This window comes from Caretta caretta, chromosome 24 (genome assembly GCF_965140235.1).
Source record: "Caretta caretta isolate rCarCar2 chromosome 24, rCarCar1.hap1, whole genome shotgun sequence".
In the NCBI taxonomy this organism is placed as follows: Eukaryota; Metazoa; Chordata; order Testudines; family Cheloniidae; genus Caretta; species Caretta caretta.
The window spans coordinates 1,759,945-1,780,953 of NC_134229.1; the positions used below are offsets into that span (position 1 = coordinate 1,759,945).

General features: G+C 55.1%; 1 protein-coding gene across 3 annotated transcripts in view; it reads right to left on the reverse strand.

Annotated features, from left to right (window-relative positions):
• Positions 1-21,009, reverse strand: part of INTS3 (integrator complex subunit 3) — a 71,679-nt gene that overhangs the window by 34,647 nt on the left and 16,023 nt on the right. For all 3 annotated transcript variants that reach the window (XM_048828084.2, XM_075122993.1, XM_048828087.2), the window contains exons 4-11: positions 17,448-17,561; positions 17,022-17,106; positions 13,069-13,135; positions 7,939-8,083; positions 6,802-6,931; positions 3,485-3,582; positions 1,524-1,715; positions 79-166 (exon numbers count right to left, since the gene is read on the reverse strand). In XM_048828084.2, the coding sequence (XP_048684041.1) occupies positions 79-166; positions 1,524-1,715; positions 3,485-3,582; positions 6,802-6,931; positions 7,939-8,083; positions 13,069-13,135; positions 17,022-17,106; positions 17,448-17,561 (919 nt within the window). The remainder of the gene's footprint in view (positions 1-78; positions 167-1,523; positions 1,716-3,484; positions 3,583-6,801; positions 6,932-7,938; positions 8,084-13,068; positions 13,136-17,021; positions 17,107-17,447; positions 17,562-21,009) is intronic.

Sequence of the window (21,009 nt, forward strand, 5' to 3'; positions counted from 1 at the left end):
TGCTGGGAGGGGAGGCAGGGAAAGAGGGCTGGTCCATCGTCCCCAGAGGAGGGCGGGGAGTCAGCGAGCACATGGTACCTATGTTCATGATGTTGTCCTTCTCGGGGCTGAAGAAGAGCCAGTCGTAGAACAGGGCAAGTTTGGCATTAGAAGCAGCAACGTTGGACTAGGGGATGAGAAGCCACATGATGAGGATAGCAGCAGTGTTCCGCCGGCCCGCGCCCCCACCTATCTTCCGCTGCCCTGGTTCTGCCAGGCCCTGCCCCTGCCTTGTTTTAAAACAAGGAAGAGTGGCTGGAGCCAGGACTCCTGGGTTCTGTTCCTAGCTCCAAGGCTCTCATTCCGTTCTGCAGCCTTGGGCCCGGCATAGAGCTCCCCAGTCTGGAAGCTGGGGGTCACATCCCCTCCCTCCCAAGGGGGTGGGAGGATTCAGGCTTGAAAAGTGCTTGGAGGTGAATGGTTCTGTGTTAATAACTGCAGCATGGGCCTGGGGCAAAGGCAACTGTTCCCTGCCCCTCCTCCCCAATCTCCACACCCACCCCGCCACCCAGGGGCCCAGAGAGGAGGCCTCGCTCTGCTTTGGGAACGAGACGGCATTTCTACAGCCTCTTCCAGCAGAGGAGCTCCCAGGGCTTCCCCGGCAGGTCATTAACCTGATAGGGAAACTGAGGCAGAGAGATGACAGTGCCTGCCCAAAGGGCAGCCAGCAGCAGAGCTAACACTGCAGGTCAGGTTTGGGGTCTATGGCCAGAGCTGCGGCTGGGGAATCCTGGAGGGAACGTGCCTGCTCTGAAGCTGCCTTCAGCCGGAGCAGAGACCCCCGTTTCCACCGGCAGCACGTCCAGCTGCACCTGACAGGGCCAGTGGAGCAAGGAGCTCTTTGCAGTCTGCTACCCCGCCTCCCACAGGAGCGGCTCTGTGACCAGGCCCCACCAGGACAGGTCAGTGGGTACATTTTCATTCCCTGCATCGCCCCCTTCGAAAGGATCTCCCCTCCAGCAGCTGTCCCGTCATGGCTTGTGTCTGACATGCTCAATCCCGGCGCTGGCCAGGATAACAAACAGAGAGCAGCTGAGGAGAGAGGATGATATGTTCCCGGCAGCGCTCTGGGCCTTACCAGCGTCTCACAGAGAGCCACACAAGTGCCTATTTGGGCAGGATCCCGCAACGCCCCTGGAGAAATGGCTGCTGGATTGTAGGCAGAGCAATGCCATGTGGCATGAATGAGGCCGGGAGTGGAGTGGGCAGTGTGGGTGACTTGCCCAAAGTTACATAGCAATGCAGGGGCAGAACCAGGCTGAGAACTCAGGAGTCCGGAATCCCAGCCCTCCTTGCTGGGACACAGAGATCCAGCTTCCTTTTGGAAAATCCAACCCATGTCTCTGTCATGCACACTCCCCCAGCTACTTGCCCAGACAGCGATGAGCAGGCTGGGCTCTCTGATCAGCACTGGGTATGTTACCCTGCTCCTCCCTGGTGCATGGATGAGTCAGGGGGGACATGGCCCTGCCCCACGCGCTTACCGTGCAGGTGGTGAGCAGCCAGCCAATGATGGCCCAGCGAGGGAGGATGTCAGAGCTCAGCACCTCGTTGGACGGATGGACCACCCCACAGATGTAGCGGATAAGGTCACAGCGCAGGGACTGGCTGTCTGGGGTGGACAGGTACTGCCGCTGGAACCAGTCCTGGTACCGCTTCTGCTGGCCAAACCGCACCTGGAGGGGGAGGAGAAACACAGGTAGGGGCAGACACACGGAGTCTGGTTCAGAGACACGAGTATCTGGGAGGACAGGCCTGGGACACAGAGCCTTCACTTCGGAGCTGCCTCAGTTGCAATCCACTGGAGGCTGTGAGTGGCCAACAGTAGCTGCAGTGACTTTCCAGCACAAACAGCCCCCCCCCCCCATCCCCAAGCAGCATCAGCAGAAACCGAAGAACGAAAGGGCCCCAGAGAAACTCCAGCCACCATCCCCCATGCACCAAGGGCAGGTTTCTCCAACAGGAAGGACAGAATTGAGCTTTCTGCCAGAGACACGCCCTGCGCCCCGATGCACCCTCCAGGACCCAAGTCCAGCACTCAGATCTTTGAAGTTCGTTTCCTTCCCACAGCAAGCTGCCGCAGCATGGGGAAAAGACAAGCTTCGCTTGCAAGGGGAAACAAACCCTGCCTGGCGTTTGCGCACCAAGAAAGGCTAACCCTGGCATCACTGTGGAGTTCCCGTTCCCTCTGGGAAAGGGCTGCAGGTTGGCAGAGCTCAGCTCACCCACCACACAGCAACCATATAGAAAAAGCAACCCCCCAGAAATCAGCCAGCCTGCAGCAAAGTTCCCTGCCAAACCAATGTAACGCCTTTTAATGAGTGTCTCGGGCATGCTTCGCTCAGCACTGGCCGGCCACCCTTCCCTCCCTCCACTGGCGTACGGAGGCCAGAGTGGAGAAGGCTCATGTTTTTAACCCCAGACTCCTGACTCCAGCTTCCATGTCCCCCCCATTGCAGAGATCTGCTACTCCGGGCCCTGCTACCCCAGCCACGCAGAAATCGGCACCAGCTAAACAACTGCAGCTGCAGAGGGATGAGCTCTCCTCCGCCCGCCCCACGGCATCACACACTGACAGGGGGCTAGAAGGCTATGCCTGGCCCAATCAAAGGCCACTAAACCAGACAGCCAAAGTAAACACTCAACGGGAAGCCTTTCTATATCTGGGGCCAAATTCTATTCTTGGCGACATTTGGTTTACCCCAGAGCAACTCCAATGAAGTCATAAGGAGTGACTCCAGATTTACATGGCTGGCAATGAGCAAATCAGCTGGTCCACCGCTCTCCTCCTGCCACGCCCCTCTCTCAGGGGAAGCTGGAGTTGGCTGAAGAACCAGCTTCCCTGGAAAACAAAGGGAAAGGCTGAGCAGGCCCAGCCAAGGGGGCGCCACTTCCCCCATTCTGCTGGCCCCAGTGGGTCCATGGCAACCAGCAGCTGTCGCTCAGTCACTGGGTTAAATCCAGACCAGGCCGGGGCAGCTGATCTCTTGTTCCCTGGCCCGTCCAACCACTGCCCTGGCCCCCTTGTAGAGAGGGGACTACCTGGGTCCCAGGCTGTGAAGCACCCTCCCAACCCCAGGGTGGTCTCTTCAACCCAGGGCTGAGCCACTCCAAAGGACAGCCTGGAGGGACCCTGCTCTTACGGGGCTGGCTCTGGGGATTACCGGAGGCCTCTGCTTTCCAGAGCTGTCAATCTGGCACCTTCCCCAGCGCTAAGGTCACACTTACTTGCCTGCAACTTCACCTGCACAGAAACTGGCCTTCACCCAGCTGGCTGCACCAGGAGCAACTGGGGAAGGAGGATGGATGGGACAGGATAGAAGCTCTCCAAGGGCCCCCACCCTCTAAAGCTCATGCACCCCCAATTCCATTGTGACTGATGGTACCCTGATTCCCCCTCCCCTCTCCGCCAGCTGGGATCCCTCTGGAAGAGCAAAGCTGTTACCCGGGACGTCATGAAGAGCAGCTTGGTCTCCATGTCAGGGGTGAGCCGACAGGCCAGGAACTTGCGAGAGGTCCTCAACTGAAGGAGCTGCAGGACACCTAAGAAGAAGAAAAGCCAAGAGGTCTGTACCTGCGCACACCCAGCCAGGTTCACCATGGCACCTGTGGAGAGCCGATCCCATGTCCGCACTGGCTCCTGGCCTTGCAGTGGCTCCGAAAGTTCCTGTTAGACCAGAGCTTTGGGTATTGGGAAGGGGTGGAGATTTCACTCAGGATCCTGCGCTAACCACTAAACCACGCTCCCTCCCAGAGCTGGGAATGGAACTCAGGAGTCCTGTCAGCAGAGCAGATTCCCCATCCCTTCTAGAGCACCCCTGGGAGAAAGCATGAGGCCAGTTTGGGTTTAACTGGGGTAAATGGGACAAGGACAAACGTAAGAGCACTGGCTTTTCTCAGACCACAGCACTGACGCAGGTCAGCCCCGGCGCAGACCGGAGGCATTCTCCAGGGGCTGTGCGCGGTGGGCTGCAACTGGAACTCGTGCTCCTAGGTCAGTGAGACGCTGACAGCCTCCCTACTGCAGGGTCTGGGTCAGCCACAGCACAAGCACGGCAGGGCCGGCAGGGCCGCAAGCTCCATCTGCTCCACTGCCGAGCAGTTTCCAGAGCTTGTTCACTCTGACCCCTCTCCACCAAGGCGGCCAGCGACTGTCAGCTGGGACGCAGCCACCTGTCTGCCATGAGAGCCGCCAGCTTGTCTCAGCTGCCCACGAGCCAGCAGGCCGACAGCAGCTCTCTGCTCCATTGCTGATCTCAGCCACCAGCATTCATTTGGGACCCCACGGCATGGCTGTCACATAGCACTGGGGATGTGGGTCCAGTTTAACCCCGGCACGTCCTCAGGGCTAGAGGAACCCCCGGAAGACAAAGAGGGGAAGAGAGGTATAGATGAACTAGGTTCCAAAGGCCAGAGCCAGGCAAGGTGTGAGAAAGGGAGCCGTGATAGCGGCAGAGAAGGCCTGTCATTCCTTGGCAGGACTTGACTGATTTACAGATCTGCTCACTCTGATGCAGGTACAAGGGGTCAGAGTTACGGACACCAGGTGCACTTTGGTCTATTGGCATTGAAATCATTTCAATACACCCGAAACCCCGTCCTCACCTCCGGAGGGTGGGTGGAGAGGAGGAGAAAAGTTTTGCCTGCTTACAAGCTCAGAGCCCGAACGGAGAGAAAGGAGCTCTGCATGGAGTGAGCTGCACATCAGGGAAAGGCAACCTCAAAAAAGCCTTGCTTAATAAACGCTCCAAGCACCCACCAGGCACTCGGGAGGGAACGAGCGCAGCTCCCTGCGTTCCCAGCTCTCCTGCGGGGCCAAGACCTCCCTTCTCTGCCAGCCCCAGCACTTCGCAGCACGCTCTCCTGGGCCTGGCCAGCCTGCACTAGTCAGGGGGCGAGGTTCGCAGCACAAGGGATTGAGTCAGTATCAAATGCGAAAGCAGACGCAAATAGCCAGCTGCCAGAGGGAACTGCGGTCCTGCCGAGTGCTTAGGCCAGGCTCTTGGCAGCACGCACAAGGGCAGAGAACAGCAGCAGTACAAAACCAAACACCCACCAAGGAAAACTGCAGTAGGAAGATTCTGGCGGGGGGGATACCTTATGGTGAGGAGCCAGCTGTGTGGCTGCTGTGGAGAGGAGATGGCAATGGGGACAGTTGCTGACCGATTTCCCTGGGTGAGGAGGGAGTTGCTGGGAAGCTGGAGTAGCGCTTGTGAAGTGCCCAGGCCCTCCAGGGACGAACAGCCTCAGTGTTCAGCGGGAGAACTAGTTGGTGATTGGGGTAAATTCTCAGGGAGTTTAGAGTAGAAAAAAGATGCAGGGCTGAGCACCTGGAGACTGAGGACCTCTCCCTACCCTATGGATGGGCAGGGCTGCGCACACCAAAGCCTCCAGCACAGCGTCCCAGCCCTGACACCCAGGGACCCTCCTTCGGGGTGAGGGGAGCTCAGTTATGGGGCCCCCTTCAGCCCCTGGCCTCTCTGCCGAGGCTGCCAAAGGGGAAGGAGGCTGGGATTAGGAGGCTTAATGAGGTTTTGATTAGAAGACACATGTTGCGAGCTTGCCTGAGTGGAACCAGAGTTCTTTGAAGTGCCATTAACATGGCCCCCCAGGACAAGGCATTGGGATAGCGGACTTTCAAGTCCTCCTTCAGAAAGCTCATTAGAACTGCTGCAGACAGCTAACGAGGAGACGACCTCCAGAGCAAGGAATAATTTATACTGAGACATATAGAGATCTAAAATAAAACAAGGCTATTTTAATCTGGCCTGTGCAGGGAGCTCTGTAACGGAGTGTTCCTGCTCGTCAGGTGTGCCAGCATACTGGGGAAAGATAATCACAGCAGCATCTGCTGCCCTCGCTCGATATTTCAAAGGTTCCCCAGGACTCTTTCCCAGGGAGTTTGCAGAACTCAGATGCTTTCTATCATTGGGATCCACCTTCAGCTTTGTTTTCAGTTCAGACAATTAAAAATATTAATTACAATGAAGGACGCTTTAAGTCCAGAACATGTAATCAAACTGCACTATGTTTTCCTGGGGTCTGGCTGCCTTTGTAATTAAAGCTGGCTGAATTATTGATCATGCCATCTGGAAGACTCAGAGCCCAGATGTGCACCAGGCCCTTGCGGTATGTAAGGAAATATGGAAGCCACTTGGGGACAAAGCCTGTGGCAGGAGACCCAGCCCAGCTCCGTAATCCCCACGGCCAAGGGGGCAGCAGGCAGGGCACAACTTACTGTGTTTAAGCACTGGCCAAGAGTGGCTCTGGAGGGGAATCTGGCTCTGCCAGAGGTGGACTCATGAATGGCCTTTTAGAGGTGTGCGCGCAGGGGAACCCTCTCCTCTGAGAGCCCAGCAGAACACACCAGGATATCGGAGCTGAGAAGCAGCCAGCTGCTCGAACTCTGCTGAGGACTTAAGTTTGGCCCCAGGTGAGTCATGGAGCCCCGAGGAGGAGGGATCTGCTGGAGGGGAACAAGCCCTTGGGGGACACCGGGACGTGCAGCTTCTGCACTGGATTCTCCCCACATTGCTCTGCCCACAGTCCGGGAGCGCAGGCTAAGCGGTGCTGACAGTCCTCACCCACAATCGCCTGTCCCTCGTGGTTGGCTGCGCCTAGCTGTGTGCATCTAAGAGGATGCAAAGGTGTGTACGCACAGATGCGGGACGTCACGCGCGGCTGACCTGCAGCCAGAGAGCCCCGGCAGAGCTCCAGGTGCTGCTGGCTGTGGCAGGGTAACCTCCCCTGTGCCCCACCTACCTGTGAACTGGGCACTCAGCGCCTGCGGATTGTGGATAAGGTCTTTCCAGAGCTGCTCAAACTCGGGTATCCTAGCAACGTTCTGCAAGAGTCTCACCAGGTCCCGGCCAATCATGAAGCAGTCCATGAACTTGGGGAAGGGAGAGGAGAGATCATGTATTGTTTACCTGCTCCTGAGGAGGGGGCTGCGGGGAGGGGTGGGGGGAGGCACTGGGAACATTCAGTTCTTGAACCTGGGAGCAGGCTCTGGATGATTCACTCTTTGCACAACATTTCCTCTCCTGCCCTGGCAGGCCGCTCCGCTTTTGAAGATAGCGGGTTCTAAAGGGGCTGGGTGACAGGAGGGAAGGTCAATGGCTATTTTAAAATGTTCTCTAGTGTAAAACAAACAACGGGGCCGTAAATCTAGCGCTTCATCTCCACAACTGTGGACAGTCTCTGAAGCTCAGCCCTTGATGCTTGAGCAGTCCCGCCAGCTCAGGAGAAGGCGGGGGGGGGGGGTGGAGGGGAGACAGATGTGGGGCACAGGGGCTGACCCCTACCTGCTGCAGAGAGCCATTCGTGCCAGCAGGACTGATAACCCTGAAGGGAAGCATGGCCCCGGAGTCCTCTAGCCTCCTCCGCCAAGCCAGGGGTTCTGTGGCTTCTAGAGCACAGGTGAGGATTGGCTGCACACCACAGAGATGCTGGCATTTTGGGGGGCTGCAGCTAGACGATGAGAAGGCATCAGTGTCTGTGATGAGCTTGAGGGAAATGGGCCTGGACCTGGGACAGAGGCCCCACAGGAACTAGCCCCATAAAACCAGCTGTTCTCAGTGCCGGGGGAAGAGAGCTGGGCTGAGAACACGCCAACCAATGGGCAAACTTCCAGCCAGGCATGCAGGGAGCGGAGCCCACCGCTTCCGATTTCACAGCAGCTGCAAGTGCTGCTGCCTGCACCCCAGACACCCCCCAACTGTATGGGACAAGCTGAAAAGGTACACAGATTGGCAGGGCTCAGGCTCCTGGCGGAGGAAGGACCAAAACCACGTGTCTGCTGGGACAAACAGGTCCCTCCCACCCCCACAACTGCACCCAGGCACTCCCTCGGAGGGGGACCTCTCCCCCTACCAGCACCCCAATCACACAGCCCCTCACCCGTTCCCGGAGCAGGGAGATACAGAAGTCCACCTCCTTCTGGCGCAGGGCCTGGAGCTGCGAGGTGCCATGATGGTCCACGATGAGCCGCAGGTACGTGTACACAGCCATGGCAATCAGGATATTGCTCTTCAGCACCCACTCTCTGGAAGCAAGCAAGGGACAGCACCTTGAGCCAGCACCACCCTCCTCTCCAGCCAAGACCTGTTAAGCGCTCTATTAGCATTAATCCCCATCCCAGAAATGGGGAAATCGAGGCATGGGAGGAAGCAACTTCCCCTAGGTCACACAATTCAGCAGGTCCTGACCCCCCAGCCCTGCTCTAAACACTGGATCACACGCTTTCCCGGAAGGGGTCAGGAGCAGGACTAAACAACTTACCCAGACTATAGCGAGAGCCAGTCACCTCTACCCTGCAACCTGTTATCTGTTCAGACCCCAGGCCCATCAAATCCAGCTTCTTGCATCTCCCAGCCCCCTCCCAACCAGGAGTTGGCGCATGCTCAGCCCGGCTCACCTCCGGGGGAAGCACTCACCACACAGGGATACAGGCTTTTTCATCCAGCATTAGTGTGCAGGGTCCCCCACTTGGGGACTGAGTTACAGCTGGCCTTTTTAAAGCCGCATGAAGAGCAGATGGCACAGCCCTATGCTCAGCTAGCCTTTAGCCAGTGTTATAACATCGGTACCTCCTCCTCCTCCCGGCCCCAGCTTTGTGCCTTCCATCGTGCTTCCCACTTGGTCTTGGTTTATGGAGGAGATGGTATGATGGGATAACATGGTTTTGGAAATTAAATATTCATGGTAAATAGGCCCAATGGCCTGTGATGGGATATTAGATGGGGTGGGATCTGAGTTACGCAGGAAAGAATTTTCTGTAGTATCTGGCTGGTGAATCTTGCCCATATGCTCAGGGTTTAGCTGATCACCATATTTGGGGTCAGGAAGGAATTTTCCTCCAGGGCAGATTGGAAGAGGCCGTGGAGGTTTTTCGCCTTCTTCTGTAGCATGGGGCATGCGTCACTTGCTGGAGGATTCTCTGCTCCTTGAAGTCTTTAAACCACGATTTGAGGACTTCAATAGCTCAGACATAGGTGAGAGGTTTTTTTCGCAGGAGTGGGTGGGTGAAGTTCTGTGGCCTGCGTTGTGCAGGAGGTCAGACTAGATGATCATAATGGTCCCTTCTGACCTTAGGATCTATGAATCTGTGCCCTCATCCACCAAGTGCTGACCTTCCGCCACACCCCAGCCCTGCCAGCAACCCCTCCCCTCTCTGCCAAGAGCCTTCTCACAAGCTGTTGCCTGGCTTCTCCTATGTGCATGGCCAGCATGCTGGGGCAGGGTGGGTTTTCCTGTGTGTGCAGTTCTGCATACATTGACAGGGCCATGCAACCTCGGGCCAGCTGGGGCACCCTGCAGGGTAACTGGGTATGCCAGTGACAAGGGGAATCAGCTGCTGGGCCATAGGGAAACTTGGCCTTAGTGTAACTTTCTGCACCCAGCAGCTCTCTCACGGCATCAATAGCCAGGACCCAGTGCACACAACGCAGGGTAAACAGAACTAGAGACATCCAATGCCGGCATTAGATCGCACAAGATGAGCTTTCATTCTTCCCAGCTCAGCCTGTCAGAGCAGATGGAGCCAGCAAATGTTGTGAGTGTCCAGACCAGACAGTCACATGCTACTGATGTTAACGAAGCATCAACTTTCGAACAGCAGCTCCTCGTTTCATCAGGCTGCAGTTCTGGGCTGCCACCCCGCTCACGGACTACGTGCATCCTACGGTAAACAATGTGGCGCTGCCGAAAGATCCGGATCCCCAGGGCTACGGGACGAGTGGCAGCACCGGAGCAGGCTGTGCTTGTCCCCGTATTTTCAGTGAGCACAACGAGAACGGCTCTGGCAGCCTTCAGTAACACGCCAGCTACCAAACTAGGTGCCCCCCTCACCTGGCTGAACAAGAACGCGAGGAGAAGGAAAGGCAAACGAACAGGAGGGGGGGAGCACCGAGGGGACGGGGGAGGACCTGGAGTAAGCAGCTGTGACTGAGAACGGCGTAACCACCAGGGAGATGCACAAGGTTGTAGCAGAGGGGCTGGGAGCAGCATCAGAGGAGAGACATTTGGGCAACACACTGGAGTCAGTGCTGCAGGGACCAGAGAAGCAGGAGGGGCTGGGAGACCAAACAGGCCTTTCCCTCCAGTGCAAGTCCTAGCTGTGTATTGCACCTGCCCCACTCACAGCGCCCGGGTCTCTAACCTGGGCAACTGGCTCCAGCCTCCGACAAGGATGGGCCCTCGCACGCTGCACAGACAGTGACGCTCCTGGTCTGCCGGGCCTGGGGGGACCAAAGCTGACGTCTTCCAGAAGCAGATGCATTCTATCAAGCCAGGCCAGCAGCTGACTAGGTTTTGCTGCCAATCTAGCTAGTTACTTTGACCACCCTCCCTGTGCAGTGCCCCGGGCCCTAACAGGCTCTAGAGGACAGGCACACAGGAGTTCTGGGGCTGAGACCTTTGTCCCCTCACAGGCTCTCGCCTGCTTCCAGCACCACAAAGAACCACGTTTCTGTAATTCCATAATGCTGCCATTTACCTAGAGTGAACTATTCCCTCCGGACCCCTGCAGCATCAGAACCGATTCCCTGAATGCAATGACAAACACTGCCAGCCAGTAAATTACCCAGCCTTGCTATTTGCAGCCATGAACTGGGAATGGGCCAGAATAGCTCGGTGCCTTTAGCGTGATTGATAATCACCCCCATTGCTCAGCTCGGAGAGCTGTAAATCAGAGCCCTGCACAAGGGTCACTGCGTATGCTGCAGCTGTAACTCCAGGAGATAATGGTTCAATGGCAAATGAGTCAGCTGCCCTAAATCACCCAGGAGGGGTGGGGGGAAGAGCCCCGATGTGACTAGTGTTTGCTTTCCCAGGCACTCTAGACTGCCCCTAACCCCTGTGCTCGCACAGAGCTTAAACAGGCAGTCGAGCTGTCTGGACTGGCAGCAAGAAGCGGGGGTTGAGGTTGCATCTGGGCAGTGCCTGTCAGATCAGTTTCCTCCCCTCGCCCAACCAAGATGCAGACGAATATAAAACCATTGTCAAAAGGGACCAAGCCGCCGCCAGCAGCCCCAGGATTAACAGATCCGGCAGGCAGAGCAAATGAGCGTCATGTTCGCTTGGCCACTAGCGGCCAGTGGCTAAATTATCCAGTGTAGCAGCGGTGGTGGGCTCGCCTCCTCTCCAAGCCAGCCAGAGCCCAGGGAGTGGCTCTGTTGTTGCTGTATTTAATTAAACAAAGCAGTCGACATTCTGAATGCAGAATTAGATTTTTCTCATGTGCTGTTTAATTAAAGTCTTGGCTTCCCCCTAATCAAAGCATATAAATCCCAGCAAAGAGCTGCAGGTTCTCCCTGCAGGCTCCCTCCCAGGGCTCAGCTCTGTTTGTGCTCAGACATTCTCTGACCTGCGTGTGCTGTGAAAAATCGAGCAATGCCTCCAAAACGGGCTTAGCCTTTCCCCTCATATCATTTCCCTGACAAAGTCCTACCCCCAGGGGAAATCTCCTGTGATTTAATGTGCTGGGCTGGCTCCTGCACATCCCAGTCCAAATGTGGCTTTGAATCACATGGGAGAGAAGTTGCTTTTCCCCCTGCAAACATTTTCTAGTCATTTGTTCGCAAACAAAACCATAACATAATTTGGCAAGATGTGCAGCCTGCTTCAGAGGAGCCCCTGGAGCAGAGCAGCCACAGTGGCTGGGACAGGAACTGGCAGGGCAATGCTGGGCCCAAGGACAGAACAGCAGGGGTTGGGGGCAGGGGCAGGACTGAGGTGCATCAGCTGAGCTGGCAGAGGGAAGCCCTAGCAGTGCTGACCGCTAATGGTTACATAAACACGCGGACTAAGAACTCCCAACTGGTTTCTAGGCCATAGCAACAAGTCCCGGGCCGGCCCCCTCCAGCCCTGCAGGTTTGTAGCAGATGCGCTAGATGGCACTGCGTGGCAGCGTGTAGGGAAAGGCCGCCTGCACAGTGGTACGCGGGAGCTGAACCATGATTGCTAAGCGCAGCAATCAGTAATTTCAGGAGAACTGCTGTTATTATAAACAGTGAGTTGTGAAAATCAATCTATTTAAAAGTAACACCACCGCCCAGCTAAGGGCTACACTACCAAGTCTGTTTATCATCAACTAGCCCCCGCTTTACCAACAAAGGACAATGCAGAACCCGTAGGACAATGTCTCCCCATTGCCTGACCACAGCAAGTCATTGAAGGTTGCAGCCCCAGTGAAGCGGGGAGCTGTTGTTTAAGCACAGGAAGCTGACAAAGATCAGCTCTTGGGCAATGAATTCCAAACCACTCCTCTAAGAGGAACACCCTCCATCGGGACTCTGGAAAGTCAGGAGAAAAATATTCCTAGGAAACTGCCCCAGAGAGTCCTGGATGTTCTGTCCATGGCACAAGATGACCAAGTCCCATTGTTTCAGGGGGAAGCTGGTCACATACAGGGGGAAGGCATCACGGCAGCACATTGCACAACTGGCTAGGAGCATTATGGGATATCAGCTTTCTGTGACCCACCACGCTAGAAGAACTGATGGTCTGATCCTGCCTGGCATTGCCAGCTGCATTACAAAACACCCAAGAGGTAACAGCCAGTAGTGCCAAGCGGGACACCCGGGAGGCAGCCAACACACCAACAGCTGGTGTACGCTGCCGGCCCCAGCGCTTGGGAACGAGGATTTTGTGCTTATGGGGCGTGCTGCAGCCATGCAGTGGATTTCATGACAGGAGAACAAGGTCCATGCCCTGCCATGGACTCAAGGCGAAGCCATGTTCTGCTTTGGTCAGATCCAGTACAGAGGGGCAGGTTCAGTTCCTTGCAATCCCAGTGCATCACCCAGCTGACAGCCCACAAGCCAACCTATGGGGACATCAACATGTCCCCACCCACCCCACCCCAAACACACAACCTGTAACACACCCCTTGCCATGCCCAAGCAGGGAGGTCTCCATTAGCCCCACGGATGACCAAAGAGCCAGTTCTCCCCATCACAGGCCAGCCCGCTGCTCCCACCAGTCAGAAGACCGCTCCCAGCAACACTGCTGCCTCCCACTGCACCATACCTTTGCTCAGTCAGTATCTCAAGGACGTTTTCTGCCAGCCAGATATTCTTTGCCGTCACATCCCCACCTGCAACCAAGAGCACAGCATGGGAGCAAACAGCTACTTACATTAATTGATGTAATTGTCTGTGATGTCAGCTTTATCCCAACCAGCCACTGTCTCTGCCCCAGCCCCTGCGAGGCAGAGCACCATAATGACAGTATTTTCCTCCCCAGCTCAGTACAAGCCTCACATCTGGCCCATCCTGCCTGCTACACAGGTACCTGGCTGCTTCCAAGCACGTGTTCAGCATGTTCCCAGAAACAAGCATGGTGATTGCCATCCTTTTCTGTTGTATACAAAAAATGGAGGGGGTCTTGTTCCTAGAGCATGCTTGAGAGAGGAACTGTCAGTTTCTGGAACACAGAGTCAATATTGACCTTTCTGGCAGAGTGAGAGGCAGAAAGGGAAGAGATTTGGTGTTTAGGGGAGAGGGGAAGTAAGAACCAGACACTTTAGAGAATGCCTGGGACAGGAAAGCAATCGGTCGGGTAGGAAAACGGGGAACACTGCTCCACGCATTTAGGCATAAATGTAGGATTGTGAGTAGAGCAGGCGACTAGGACTCCTGGGTTCTATTCCCAGCTCTGCCACTGAGTCACCTCATGAGCTTGGGCAAGTCACCTCTCTCTGGGCCAGAAAATCTGCAAAGCTTAGAGGATGTCTGCAAAGTGCTCTGAGATCTTCAGCTAAAGGCCTGATGGGAGTGCAAAGTCTTGTCTTGGATTCATAGATTCCAAGGCCAGAAGGGATCATTGTGATCATCTAGTCTGACCTGAATAATACAGGCTATAGAGCTTCCCAAAATAATGCCTAGAGCAGAGCTTTTAGAAAAACATCCTGTCTTGATTTAAAATTGCCAGTAATGGAGAATCCACCACACCCTTTGGTAAATTGCCCCAATGGTTAATTACCCTCACTGTGGAAAAGTTGCGCTTTATTTCCAGTCTGTGTTTGTCTAGCTTCAGTTACCAGCCATTAGATCATGTTATGTCTTTCTCTAGTAGACTGAAGAGTCCCTTATTACATGTGTTCCCCATGTAGGTACTTACAAACTAATGAAGTCACACCTTAACCTTCATTTTGTTAATCAAAATAGATTGAGCTCTTTGAGTCTTTCACTACGAGGCAGGTTTTTTAATCCTTTACTCATTCTCGGGGATCTTCTCTGAACCCTCTCCAATTTATCAACATTCTTCTTGAATTGTGGACACCAGAATTGGATCCCAAGGATCCCAGCGATGGTCCCACCAGTGCCAGATACAGAGCTCAAATAACCTCTCTGCTCCTACTCGAGATTCTCCTGTTTATGTGCTCTTTTGGTCACAGTGTCGCACTGGGAGACCAGGTTCAGCTGACTGTCCACTACGATGCCCAAATCTGTCTGAGACACTGCTTCCCAGGAGAGAGAGAGCCTGGCCTTTATTCCTAGATGTATACTTTTATATTTAGCCATCCTAAGCTGGTCAGTCCAGATCGCTGTGAATCAGTGACCTGTCCTCTGCATTATTTATCACTCCCCCAATTGGTGCGTCATCAGCAAGCTTTCTCTGTGATCAACTTATGTTTTCTTCCAGGTCATTGATTACAATGTTAAAAAACGCAGGGCCAAGAACTCATCCCTGCAAGACCCCCCCTGGAAACACACCCGCTCAGTGGCAAGTACATTCTGAGACCTGCCTGCAGTGCTGTTGTCGCTGGTCAGTCCCAGGATGTGAGAGAGACAAGGTGGCCAAGGTAATATCTTTTACTGAACCAACTTCCACGGGTGAGACAGGAGAGCTTTTGAGCGGCACTGAGCTCTTCTTCAGGTCTGGGAAAGGCACAGCTAAATACAGTGTCACAGCTAAATACAAGATCAAACAGCTAGCACACACTGGTCCCTTAGAACATGAGCTAGCTACTTATGCTAACCTCTCTCTTTGATCTTGTATTTAGCTGACACACTCTTAGAACTTTCCCCAGACCCGAAGAGCTCCGTGTAGCTCGACAGCTCGTCTCTCTCGCTAACAGTCATTAGTCCAATAAAGGATATCGCCTTACCCACCTTGTCATTCCGAAACCTAACGCTTAGCCAATGTTCAATACCTTTAACGCGTGCTTTCTCAATCTTCATTGACTGAATCCCGTATTAGCCGCTCTGAGATCAACGTAAAGCTGCTAAATCTATAATTAGCTGGATTATCCCATTTACCCTCTTTAAAAACTTGGCACATTTGCTTTCTTCCAAACTTCTGGAACTTCCCCAGTGCTCCAAGACTAATTAAAAATCAATGTTAACAGTCCAGAAAGCTCCTCAGCCTGCTCTTTTCAAACTCTTGGATACAAGTTATTTGGACTTGCTGATTTAAAAATGTCTAACTTTAGTAGCTTCTGTACACCATCCTCCAGAGATATTAGTGGAATGGAAAGAGTGTTATTATTACCATATGATGAGACACACCTATTTTTTCCCCAAACTCAGAACAGAAATATTTATTGAACACGTCTACCTTTTCTGCATCATTATTGATAATTCTACCATTTCCAACTAGTAATGGAGCAATATCATTGTCAGGATTCTATTTGTCCCGAATATATTTCAAAAACACCTTATTGTCCCTAACTCTGGGGCCACAGATTTCTCCTTGTGTCCCTTTGCTTCCCTTATCAATTTTCCACAATTCCTGAGGGAAAGTCCTTACTATCAACTTTCCCTTTCTTCCAGACATGTTTCACAGCTGCCTTCACTTCCCCTCTAAATGAGATCCCCAGCAAGTCGCCAGCATGAAGCTGGAGCACTCTGCTAAAGGTGCTAGAAGCCCAGAGGTGTACTCAGACATTTGGAAATACAGAAGCGCATATGAGGCACGCTGCAAGCAACTGCAATGTGATCATAACAATTAAGGCATCATAAAAATAGCAAAATGCAGGACAGCAGCGTCAGAGTAGAATGGGGCCCCGCACAGGGAGCCTCAACTGAAGGGAAACAGGGACACCATCACCATGTTTATTACATTGTGCAAGGGGGCAGGATGGGTGGGGGGGGGGACACGGTTCGTCCTCAGCATTTGGCCCCTCCAACCCAGCCTTGCCCTCCCCCTCCCTGCAGCCGAGGGGATGGTTTCCATTGCCAGCTGGGCCAGCCCCATGTCATAGATGTAGACAATAAAAATGAAATGTCAAGTTTTATTATGCAATGCAAATTCCTCCTCCCTGGACGTAGGTGCCTAGCGCTGACGTGTGGTGACACTGCTCTGTGGACCTGGAATGGCACAGAGGGGGCTGTTTACACAGAGAACCAGGGGGAGCAAACGAGCTGTTACCACACTGCCAGGCCCTGGCCCTGCCCCTCTGGAAGCGTTACAGGCCCTGCAGGGGAGAGTCCCAGCTCAGGGGATGCGAGCACCCCCCTCGGCTGCCCGTATGTCAGAGATGGGTCAGGGCTGGTCTCAGTGGTTCTACTGTGCCAGGCCACAGGAGCTGAGATGCTGACAAGTTGAGGAATCCACACGCCCACTGGCTGTTCCAGAGACTTTATTGGCACTAGGCTGCCTAACCTCACTCTGCTTCTTGCTGGCCTAACCCAGGGATTAACCCCTCACAGAGAGGACGCAGATTCCCAGGCCTAAGCAGCAGCCCCACTAGCCTCTCCATCCCCTGACAGGTAGGTTTAGCCGGCTCTTGGAAACGCACCACTGCTGCAAAGCGAGGCTCTGAGAGCTGGGCGTGAGCTGCCTCCATTGCAAGTCCAGACCCAGCCCAGCTCAGGCAAGGCGTCACAGACCCCAAGCAAGGCAGCGTGCTTTGTTCCAGCTGCCATGGGGTGGATCTCCTGCTGGTGCAGCCATAGCTGGGCAGGGCCCTGGGGCAGTGCAGCGCAATGGGGGCCAGTCCCTACTGCTGCAGGAACCCGGCCCAAGGCAGCACTCACCTGCAATCTGCTTCATGAAGGTCATGCAGACGCCATCTGCCCCGAGCACCCCGCTCTTCACCAGCTCCCGCAGCAGCCACACCAGCTGGAGACAGAGAAGAACAGAGCCAGCATGAGAGGGGGAATTTGATGTGGCTTCAAGCGCAGATCCCGGCACAGCCTTGGCCACAGAGCCATGACTACACCTCTGTGGCACAAGACAGACAGACCCCCACAGCCCCAAGTTCACTAGGGTCACATCTAAGAGGGTGTTAGCAGCAATGGTGGGGGGAGGACACTCATCCAACATTGCTCTTTCCTCCACATTCCCTTCCTGCTTACGGTTCCAATCCCGTCACCAAACCCCAAGATGCTGAGTCCCTTGTCCCCTTTCCGCTCTCACCAGGGCCGATATCAGGTTCGACTCCAAGGCAGTTCTCCTCTCACCTGAGTCCGACAGGCATCCTGCAGCTTCAAGTATTTTTCCATGAGAATCTGGTTGATCTTGTTTAGAACAATGTTCATGCCATCTCGGCTCACCAACGCCAGATCCCGGTAACACTGCAGCAGAGACAACGTGGGGGGAGATGGGTACAGGTGACTCCACCTGAGCAGCATAACGAACGGACTGATTTATAAAGCCCCTGATCCTGGCTGAGGGCTTGGGACACTCAATAAACTAGCACCAGAATCGGCATGTAAAGCAGGAGCACCCCCGGGGATCCAGGCAGAGGGAATAACCGGGGTCACTGTGTTGGAGAGCCAAGCTCCCTTCCCCTCAGACCTGGCCTACCGCTGTCACACCAAGCTAGAATTTTATTCCACCGGAGTCCCCTCTCAGCCTCTGTGCTGGTGCCTTTAAACACTGGTTCATGGGCTAGCCCAGTTCTCCTGCACTCAGAACTCCCCCCAAAGGCAAGGCTGGTTCACAATGGTGGTGAAAGTTGCTGGATCGATGGAGCTGGGGCCCAAAGCGCCCCACACCCATGCTTCTTGCCCCCCATGTTCTGCCCTGCCGAGACCAATGCTAGAAGTGAAACAGGAGTTCAGTCTGTGGCCCATTTAGTCCTCAGCCTCTCCACTTGTGGTGCAGAGAACAGCACATACGGAGGTCTGGCCTGGTAAAACCCCCACACATCCCAATCCCCAAAGCCTCCTCCCTACACCACTCCCGGGTCTCAGACACCAGCCACAGCTGATGCTGCACCTGCACCAGTCAGGGTAACTAACTCAAGCACGACAGGGCTCTGGCTAACCAGTGGTGCCCAGAGTTGCAGCAGCGAAAGCAGGCTACTCCCATGCCACCTGCTCCTTCCCACATCACTGCTAGCCGTGGATGGCTTCCCACTCATCAAGCAGAGACCACGGGATGGGCTGTTAATTAGCCTAACTTCAGTTCACAGACCAACCCATACCACTGAAATCCTGACACCCCCCCCCCCCCCTCGCCCAGGGCACACCCTGAAGCAGCCAATTCTAGGCGTCACATTCTCAGCAAAGGAAGGGCCTTTCCAAAAGCAAGTGGCCAAGGTGTAACCAGCTCTGACAGCTCTCCCTGGCTTCCTCTTGCCTCCCCTCTGAGCAGTGGGATGGGAGTGATTAGGAAGTAATCACTAAGTCATTCCACATGAATGTTAATTTGTGCTGTTAAATGTCATGCTATTCCGGAGAGCAGGGCTGTGGTCTCATCATTCTCCTCTGGAGAGTTAATGAGGCCCTGGAAGAGCTCTTTGATTGGACTCCCCACACTCAGGTGCTCTCCCCCTTTCATGCAGCACCTGAAGGGATAAAACACTCACACAACAGGTGGAGGTTTCGTGTGGCTTTTTATCAATCTGAGATGCTAAAGGAGCTTCCGTAAACAGGAGCCAGGGCCCAGCCGGCTGAGCCGCCTGCTGCCTCTCCAGGGAACATTGGCCTTTAACGCCAACCTCAGGCAGCTGCCTCGCTGGCTTCAGCCTAACACACACCACTGCAACTCCTGCAAGGCCTGCAAGTCGCAGAGATGGAAGGGGCTGATGGGATCCGCTGGTCCGGGACTACACCCCACGCTAAGCTCCCTACTGCTTTGTCCAGTCTCAGATGACCAGGCTGCTACCTCTTCCCACAGGACTATGCCAGAGTCAGCACCCCTCCTGGTGCAGATCTTACCTCTTCCTGTCCTTAATTACAGCCAGCGGTGAGCTGGAGCCAGTTCGCTAGAACCGGGTTAAATTTAGAAGCCCTTTTAGAACCGGCTGTCCCATAAGGGACAACCGGTTCTAAAAGGGCTTCTAAATTTAACAACCGGCCAAAAGTGGCGTGCTCCGGGGCTGGAGCACCCACGGGGAAAATTTGGTGGGTGCAGAGCACCCACCAGCAGCTCCCCGCCCCGCACCCGGCCCCAGCTCACCTCTGCTCCGCCTCCTCCCCTGAACGCGCTGCCCGCACCGCAGCAGGTAACCCGGGGGGGTGGCGACACAGGGGAACCGCTCCCCGCCCCAGCTCGCCTCTGCCTCCCTGGGCCTGAGCACGAAGCCGCAGCCTGCTTCTTAGCTCTCCCAGGCTTCCCCCGCGAACAGCTGATTCGCGGGAAGCCGGGGGCGGAGAAGCAGAGCGGGGCAGCGCACTCAGGGGAGGAGGTGGAGCGGAGGTGAGGTAGGGCTGGGCGCAGAGCCGCCGGTGGGGCTCAGCACTCACCAAATTTTCCCCGTGGGTGCTCCAGCCCCGGAGCACCCACGGAATCGGTGCCTAAGGTGCCACTTCTGATGTGATCAGTGGGGGGAGTGGCCGCTCCCCCTGCTCCCCCCCTAGCTACACTACCCCACCCCAAGGAGCCAGAGGGACCTGCTGGATGCTTCCTGGGAGCCGCCCCAGGTAAGCACCACCGGGACTCCCCACCTCGCCCCCCGGCAGGTCCCTCTGGCTCTTAGGAGCAGGGGGGGCACCCACCATGGTGGCCCATGAGACCCTCCTGCCCGGTTCTGGGGGCAGTCAGGGGACAGGGATGGATCGGGCAGGAGTCCCGAAGGGTGGAGGGGGGGGCCACAACCCCCTCATGGGGTGAGGAGGGAACCGATTGTTAAGATTTTGGCAGCTCATCACTGATTACAGCCCATGACACTCTGCTACTAGTCCCCTGAAGGCCTTCAGTGACCCCCGGCATTTCCCCTCGCAGACAATTATGTCTGCGTGTCCTTAGTAGTGCTCATGAGATCCACATCTGGCCTTTCCTTGTACGCAGCATTGTCTCAGGATATCACCCCACCCGCCTTGTCTCTCTAGTATCTTTCCTTCTCAGTCAGTAACATCTAATTGCTTTTCTCAGACTCCTCTCCTGTGTGGTATACTCCTGCTGCTGTGAGCTTCCCCTCCCCGCACCCAGAGGTGAGGCCTGTCTGCATTTAACCCCCGGCATGCTGACTTAGTGACCCAAGGAAGCTGTATGGTCAAGGAAACCCTTACCATGACACCCAAGGACAGTGGGGTTCAAAGAATTGCTCTGAAAGAGAAACTTGCTGAGGTTCCAGGACTCGAACTTGCTGGCTTCATATAGCTACGGCTCCCTGTGACAGCTACCTTGTGGCCATGCTCCAGGGGGGTAACACACTTGAAGCTCTGCAGTGCAAGCCCAGAGGGAGCCTTCACTTGGACTGTGACGCGACACCCATGGAGCCCAGCCCAAGAGACCCCGGACCGGTTCCTGACTCTCTAAAAATGGGAGGACCAAGCTTGGAGGAGGACATTCTGTGTGACGGGGGCCTGTTTCTAAAAGGCCCCAGAGGAGGGGGGAGCAGCAAGAACAGAGACTCGGAAGATGCTGCCTGAGCGCTGGGTATTTTGGTGCCATGGGGAAGGATGCAGCCAGCCCACCCAACAGGTCCTGCTGTATTTCAGCTTCTCACCCCACATGGGTCCCAAAGGGTTTGGGGAAATGAAAGTTGTTTAAGAGCAGGTCTGGAACTGGACTCAGCTCAAGGTGGAAGTTGGACGGTGAGTACAAGACGCACTGTTACTCAGCCCCTGGAGT